The sequence below is a fragment of the Triticum urartu genome, unplaced genomic scaffold (genome assembly GCF_003073215.2).
Source record: "Triticum urartu cultivar G1812 unplaced genomic scaffold, Tu2.1 TuUngrouped_contig_4780, whole genome shotgun sequence".
Classification (NCBI taxonomy): Eukaryota; Viridiplantae; Streptophyta; class Magnoliopsida; order Poales; family Poaceae; genus Triticum; species Triticum urartu.
This window is the reverse complement of record NW_024115398.1, coordinates 1-8,742: the sequence shown is the minus strand read 5'-3', so window position 1 is coordinate 8,742 and position 8,742 is coordinate 1. Positions and strand designations below refer to the sequence as shown.

The 8,742-nt window shown below is 41.2% G+C and overlaps 1 protein-coding gene across 1 annotated transcript; it reads left to right on the top strand.

The window, feature by feature from the left end:
• Positions 1-7,575: 7,575 nt before the first annotated feature.
• Positions 7,576-8,738, top strand: LOC125528298 (L-type lectin-domain containing receptor kinase IX.1-like; the record flags this gene model as incomplete). Its single annotated transcript, XM_048692790.1, is given in 1 exon segment — positions 7,576-8,738. A coding segment is annotated over 1 exon segment (1,144 nt), but the record flags the coding sequence as incomplete, so codon positions are not given.
• Positions 8,739-8,742: the final 4 nt, after the last annotated feature.

Below are 8,742 nucleotides of genomic sequence, written 5' to 3'. Positions count from 1 at the left end.
CTATTACCAATGTCTAGATCCAAATTTTCCGGCACTAGCATAAATTTGAGATTGAGGCACGCTACGACTGCGGGGGATGTTAGAGTATACTAGTAGAATGCCTGTGCGTTGCTATGGGCTACAATGCATATAAATAAATCAAACAAATAATTAAGGTCGTTTCAAAGGTTGAAGTCTATTTCTCCCTCATATGTCAGGACGTGTTCACACATCAAACAAGCGCCAGTAGGCTCTTGAAAATCCAACCATCTGGATAGTCCGGACTCCCACAAATTCACTCCATATGTGGGGACAAATGTAGTTGTCTTGACTCACTGCCATGTTATCTTCAACACATGGTCTCACAAAAACCCCACCCCACAACACACATTTCTCTTTTCTTGCCGAACCCTCCCCTTCCCACTCGGTTTCCTGCCGTAGCAGGACATTTCTCGCTATTGCGCTCTCCTTTAAAACCGGACAACGCCCACCTCATCTTCGTCTCTTTCTGTCACACCATACCTCCCATGGACCGCCAAGTAGGAGTCCTCTACTAATCGCCCCCACCCCCCTCTCCACACGGATCCCCTCCTAACGCCTCATCTAGCCAAATGCCTGTGCATTGCTACGGGCGACAATTTTTGTTGTCAAAACCAGCTTAGCCTGAAATAGTTCTGTATGTAAAATGCTTTTCATTGGTGTGATGTTCTAACATCCACTGCTTTTATATAAACTATTTTTTTCATGTTCGTATATATCCATTTTCTCTATGTATAGTCTTTCTTTTTAGTTTTATTAGCATTAAGATCAGGCTTTATGCCAGAAATTAGCACACGTGACACTCTTCATGACCTGTTAAAAATGTATGGTCTAGATGCTGACATAGTTGCACAAAATTATTGTTCAATGGAGAGTCCATGTCTCAGTTGACTGCACCTGCAAATCAACCATGGCTGCAAGAAAGATAATTTTTGAGTAGTACAAATCAAGCATGGTATCAAATGATATCACCTAATTAAGAAAAAAAATCCAACGTGGAAGTGCTTACATCTTAAAAAGTTTCACATGAGGATCTTTTATCTTAGGACTCAAAATCTAACGTGGAAGTATTTATGATTAAAAATGTATGTTATGAATGTATGACTATTAATGAAATATTCTTGTATCATGCTAGTCTGAAAAGAAAAAAATCCTCTTCTCTGTTAGTACTCTTGCTCAACGTATCTGCACGTGCCCTGAGCTTAATCACAAGAAACATATAATATCACAAATACTTGCTTCTGTTTCTGTATCAATAGTTATGATCAACGACAGAAGCAAGTGAGGCGGACGACTCGATGACTGAACCAAAGAAACTGTAATTGTTGAAAAAATTGCTTCTACTAAGTTCTACTCCCTTCGTTCCTAGATATAGGTATTTTTAGAGATTTGAATATGGACTACACACGAATGAATGTAGACATATTCTAGAGTGTAGATTCACTCATTTTGCTCCGTATGTAGTTAATATTAGAATCCCTAACAAGACATATATTTAGGAACGGAGGGAGTAGCATGTTAGCCAAAATCTAGTTACATGAGAAACACTAATAACAGGGTCAAATTTATGGGAAAATGGCTTCAACAAATGCCTCTGCATCAAAAGGTTGGTGATCTTCCACCCCTTCGCCGAAGCCAACGAATTTGGCTGGAACTCCAAGTTCGTCTACGAACACTCACCTTAGACAGGATTCAGGTCAGCAAGTTTAGTTGTCGTTTATTTAAGATCCAGGACTGGAATTTGTAACTGTTACAATGAAGGACTGGAAATTGCCCGTACCACACAGCCAACACGAGTAGTCCCGTCTAATTTCGTCAGGATGAATCCTTTGATTCCAACAACCTGGCATGAAGCCAAGAAAGTCACTCATTATTAGTATCCAAAATAGAAACATAGCTGAAGAATCATGTAAGCATCAGAACAGCAGAGTGGCAATTACATCATTGAACTCCTTTGCTTGTTGTAGCATATTTAATACAGTTGTGCCATCTAGAACCAGCAAGATCTCCTGAAGAGAATGGAATACACGGTAGAAGTTACCGCAAAAGACTCAAAACACAAAACAGTGATGAGATCTGTTTGTGCACTTTCTGAACTTGCTAGGTACTATGCAAAAAATGTTGAACTAATATGTCATAGAGTTAAAATGTTTCTTTAATATATCCTTGTTACCTGTTGAAGGGGAGGGCACTGCCTTCAGTACTTGTGTAGCATCACCATCAGTCACATGCAAGCGAAGATAGGATTAACGGTTTTGTAATCCTAAAGGAGGCACCGCCGATGTAGCCTAGACTCCCACCATCAATTTTCTTGGTAATTTTTGGGCGGGTTTTAGTGGTAGCTAGGGGAGCACTAGTAGAAAAAGGCCCATTAGTCCCGGTTCGAGAGGGCCTTTAGTCCCGGTTGTGGAACCGGGACTAAAGGGTCGGTACTAAAGGCCCCCCCTTTAGTCCCGGTTCCGTGACGAACCGGGACTAAAGGCCCTCCACGTGGCCGCTCTCTGGAGCTCAACCTTTAGTCTGGGGACTAAAGAAAATTTTACGATTTAAAAAAAAAATTAAATTTTTTTCTCGATTTTCAAATTTCTGAATTATTTTACAATTTAATCTCTAATCACCCCTCATCACTGCTCAATTTAACCTCTAATCTCTAATCACCCCTCATCATTCCAAATCATCTAACTTCCCGGCCGGTAACCCATTCTCTCACTACTCCAGCCCGAGCACGCTTAACTTCTGGGTTCTATCCCCCCTCGTTTCCAAGTATGCACTTGTTGTTTTCCTGACAATAGTAAGATGTCAATCCTATTAACCCTCAGGAGTTTAGTTTGAGCATGAAGTCACACGTTTCACTGTTTGAGTTTGAAACTATTATTCTAAAAAACAATAATTATTTAGTAACACTAATATTTCTTGAATAAGTAGTTTGACCATTGTTTGACCACAGTTTGACTAGATTTGACCAAAATTAAAAAATGAAATTATTATTTAGTAACACTAATATTCTTGAATAATTATTTAGTAACACTAATACTTATTGAATAAGTAGTTTGACCATAGTTTGACCTGATTTAACCAAAATTCAGAAAAACTAAAATTTGAGTTACTAAATAATTATTATTACTAAATAATTATTCAAGAATATTAGTGTTACTAAATAATTATTTCATTTTTTTTGAATTTTGGTCAAATCTGGTCAAACAATGGTCAAACTACTTATTCAAGAAATCTTAGTGTTACTAAATAATTATTGTTTTTTAGAATAATAGTTTCAAACTCAAACAGTGAAACGTGTGACTTCATGCTCAAGCTAAACTCCTGAGGGTTAATAGGATTGACATCTTACTATTGTCAGGAAAACAACAAGTGCAGACTTGGAAACGAGGGGGAATAGAACCCGGAAGTTAAGCGTGCTCAGGCTGGAGTAGTGAGAGGATGGGTGACCGGCCGGAAAATTAGATGATTTGGAATGATGAGGGGTGATTAGAGATGGTTCTATTCCTTGGCCGGTCATTCAAAACTCCTAAGGGTACTAAAGGTTACTATTGTCAGGAAAACAACAAGTGCAGACTTGGAAACGAGGGGGAATAGAAACCGGAAGTTAAGGTGCTCAGGCTAGAGTAATGAGAGGATGGGTGACCGGCCAGGAAGTTAGATGATTTGGAATGATGAGGGGTGATTAGAGATGGTTCTATTCCTCGGCCGGTCATTCAAAACTCCTAAGGGTACTAAAGGTGGAGCTCCGGATAGTGGCCACATGGAGGGCCTTTAGTCCCGATTCGTAACAGAACCAGGACTAAAGGGGGGGGGCTTGGTTCCAGAACCGAGACTAAAGGCCCTCTGAAACCGGGACTAATGGGCTTTTTTCTACTAGTGTATGAAGGCACGAGTAACATCTTTGAGGCAAGAATGGGGCACAAGCTGCTGGCAACAATATTCTATCCTCTTATGTAGAGATCTCAAGGACAGAGGACGTGATTATTTGACTTGGTTGAGAATCACCCAGGTCATAGCTACATCAGTCATCTTAGGGTTGCCCTGGTGGCACTCTGATCGCACCACAACAAAAGGTCTACAAAGATCAGGTATATGCACTCAAATAATTATTTGACGCTCCTTTTGTAAAGAAATATATGAGTGTTTCGATCACTAAAGTAGTGATCTAAACGCTCTTATATTTCTTTACAGAGGGAGTACATGTCAGTGCTAATGAAATGGGTCAATGTAATACTCCTAATTAATGATATGTGCCATCATCAGGCACTGACATCTCATCTATGCAGGCAGGTTTACATCTTCACGTTCCCTCGACATAGTTTAGCTGCCGCTACCCTATTAGTTTATGTAAAATACATTATTTCTTTCAGAACTTGATTATTTGTACTTCTTGACCATCTACCGTTTTGGGACACTTCAAGACAACATGTTAGTGAACTTTGGCAGAGACTGAAGGAAGTGAGCTTTTGTTTATCTATTTAAAATGGATGAAAGGGGTTAGTGACTACCCGAAATTGTGATGAGGTAGGAGTCACTTTCATGCTATATGTAAGTTTGCACTCTGTCTTCCTGCTCATTCCGGCAAGTGTCATTGGAAACTTACTTTAGGAAAATATAAAAACAATTATGTGTTTGTTGCGTAGTGTTGCATCTCATAGTAAAATTTAGAATATTCTTTTACGCATGATTATGATGTAAGGATGAGTGATGCAACTTGGGATGATGCCGAATTAGGTGGATGACACATCAATGGTGGGGTAGGCATGGGCATAACTGATAGGTGGAATAGGAGAAAGTGTGCATATGATGGTGAAGTGATGGGGAAGGCAGAAGATAGCAAAGACACAACAAGCTCAGAGCGAGATGAGTCAACAAGCGGGAATGGAAGAGGATATGGAGGAGGTGCCATGGTAGAAATTTAGTGGATTAGGAAATGACGTGGACCTGATGAAGAAAAGATATGGAGTGAGCAAATAACAGAACAATGATGTAGCCAAATGAGACGAGGGCTGGGAAAATCTGTCAAATGGTGGCTGAGGTGCTAGCTAGGATGCATGGCAGAATTGTATCGGAATAGTAAAAGTTATCCACATGACAATGTGATGATTACATGGTGGCTTCAGAGAATCCGATGACCGGATGAACATTGAGAAAGATTACACCTTGTATATTCTTAGTATATGAGGATGGAGTATAACATATGTGAAATTTTGTGATTAATCATTACATTGGTTTATTATTCTGTAGCAACATATTTATATGAACCTTCTAACTAATGTCCATGCTAGAGTAGTGAAGGGAAGATTACTAATAGAATAATAAATTATTTCTTGTTAAAAATATTAAAATAATAATGTCAAATAGCATATAAAAGTATCTTTTGAATTTATAAAACTTGTATAATTTGCGACACATTTAAAATGTCTCAACAAGAGATCTAATGTTCTGGGTGAAGCCAAATATTCAGATGTTAGCAACACTGTTTGATAGCTTACCTGGAGTAGACTATAACATGTCATCGTGCAACTTGCTAACTAATGTATCTAATCCATTGTTATCATGATTTATGGGTTTTAATAGCTACTGCTTGTAGATATATCTTACATAGGTATTCATCAGCCATTATATCTCGTACATCATAGAAAAACATGCATGTCGTGTATATATGCTAGACCCTCTCCATACAACACACTCGCCAGAGATTAAAATTCTGAGGAATTTAGTGAAATTACAAATATTTGCTAGGGAATTCAACAACTCACTTGAAATAGCGCAACCCGGCTGGAATTCCGATATATCTAGATGGCAATGCATATTTTCGGCTGGTATTCCCGGGAGCACGGATGGGTAAATTTATATATTTCATTATCATAACATTCAAGATACAAGCAAATATTTTATTATCACTATATTGAAGATAATATTAAATTATTCAATTGCACTGATGTGTTTAGCTATTTTTTATGCTCTCGTGTAACGGTAAAGAATTGGTTCAAAAGGTTTGCACAGTGAGTATTCTTCGTTGCACATATTTAGATCTTCCATGTGAAATATTCATAATAGCTACAAAAATAGCTTGTGCAAGATAGTTATGACTTGAAGAAAACATTTTTATAATACTTCTTAAATATTGTGTCACTGAAGCTAAAGAGAACATTGATCATATTGTGCGGGAATATCGTAAGCTCATCAAGTAGATCTTAATTCATAACAAAATATTAGTTGGATCATTGTTGTCTATGTATATATCGTCAAGTTACATATTTTATCAACATTGCAAGTGGAGTGGATTTTAATTATTACTGCCTATCTTTTCTATGCATGTGAATTTCAACATGCATATATATAACTTCAGAAAAATATTTCAAAAGCCCATGACAACGCACGGGCATTCTATTAGTGTGTGTGGGTAAGGGGGCTGATTCTATTAATATACTAATACTTCAGCCTTTATCATTTTTTGAAGAAAAACTGTCACGTCCTGGGGCCAGTTCTTTTTGACGCGTACCGCATGAAAGCATGTCGTCGCGGTGCGTCCCCGACAGCCCACGATCCCAACTGAGCAGCTTCGGTCAAGTCGTCCCATTCTCTTTATATAGGTCCAAATTACTTTGACCGTTCCTGGCCGCACGACTCGCAATAATTCCACACTTAGCCTCGCCTGGTTCGGCGTTTCCGGACCCAGTCAGACGTAACTTACGGGTCCAGAGTAAGACACGTCGTCTTCTAAAAGATGCGCTTGATTGATCGTTCTACTCTGCACATTCTGGGTGGTTTCTTGCGTTAGAGCAACTCTAGAAGGTCTTTCAAAAGTTATTTTTGTGGGAGAACTTTGGGTTACGTTTTGAGTGATTAAGTGTCATCTAGTAGATCCCTCAAACTTGTGTACTTACTTCAAAATTTGACACTGTATTCTGTTAAAATTTTCCCAAAAATTGTATTCCTACGCACAGCTTCTTCGTAAAACTTACATAGTAAGTGAGAGAGATAATAAGAGGAAAAATAAGGGAATAGCCGCCGGCTATTTGAACCGCGTTTAAAAAAAAAGGAGTATATACCTCTAGCCTCTGCCACTGGGCATGCATGCAGTCATTTTATTAATTATTCATAAAGATCTTACAAAGTAATACTCCTACATCAGTAAGCCCAAAGACATCATATTGGCAACATCTGTCACTACTCCTATCCCCTTGATGAAGGTGTGCCAATGTCCAAGCCGAATACCAAGATTTGAACTATGTGCGTAAGATTTATGTAAAAGCAGTACATAAGAATGGCGTCGCTCAAAATTTCCTCACTTGTCTATTTTCAGTTTAGAAAAGCCACTTTTCATGATAAGTAGAGATGAAAAGTAACCGGTTGTGGCCACTGCCGCGGTGGCAACCCCATCCTCACACAATCACTTTCTTTCCGCCAGTGGCCACTTGTTTTCTAATCATGTTTTTAGGGCTCTAATCATGGTGTTTTAGACGAGGCTCTAATCAGTTACAGTCGGGAAAACTCACGCGGCTCCCATTCTTCCAAGCGGGGCCTTACGGGGACTCGTGGAGTCGACCGGTGGCGGGTCTGCTGGTGTGAAATGTCGAACAGCTTACAGATCTCTCCCCGGCCCTATTTTATGGTGCTCACGCACGCTTCCTCCTTACCAAATACCAAACACCAAACACAGCGCTCGATGGCGTCTCGCCGTCGTCCTACCTCGCTAGTCTTCCTGGTGTTGCTATACCTCTACCATGGGCCGCGCTGGGCCTTCTCGCTCTCCTTCAACCTCAACTTCTCCGACCCCAGCGCCGCTTCATCGATCGCCTTCACCGGCGATGCATTCCCAACTCCATCAACGCTCGAGCTCACAAAAGATACACGTATGTCAAATATTCAGTACAGCGTCGGCCGGGCATCGTACGCGCAAAAGGTGCCGCTGTGGAGCAACGCCACCGGCGAGATGGCTAGCTTCACCACCACCTTCTCCTTCCGTATAACTCCGGACAACCTCAGCCTGCTGTATACAGGCGATGGGATGGCCTTCTTCCTCGGCCATTTCCCTTCGGTGATCCCGCGGGAAAGCGACGGCGGCAGCCTCGGCCTCCTCCCGGCCAGCACTAACGGGACAGGCGACACCCGGATCGTGGCCGTGGAGTTCGACACTTACCCCAACACTCTTGGTGGCTCATCGTACTACACCGACATCAACGGGAACCACATAGGCATCGACATCAACTCCCTCAACTCCACGGCGTCCACGGACACGACGACCTGGCCGGGAAAGAACCTCACGTCGCCCAATGTTATGAAAACCGCCACTGTCAGGTACCACAATGACTCCAAGATGTTGGCCGTCGACCTCGTCATCGGCGATGCCCTGTACCAAGTGAATGCAACCGTTGATCTGAGTAGATATTTACCGGAGGAGGTCGCCATTGGCTTCTCTGCGGCGACTGGCATGTACGCCGAGCTGCACCAGATACTCTCATGGTCATTCAATTCCACTCTGCAGCTTGAATCAAAGAAGGAAGCACCTCCTCTTCCAATTCCAGCCAGCAGCAGCAACAAGCACAAAAAGTTGGTACCAATCCTACTTTCCAGCCTAATTCCTCTGCTTCTTTTGTTGGTCTGTGCGGCGGTGGTACTGGGATGGCGGCGACAAAAGAAAAGAAGAGCAAATGAGTATAGTAGTAGCGACTCCGAAGAACCGAGTGTCGACAGAGCTGGCCTTGAGAGAGGTGGGGC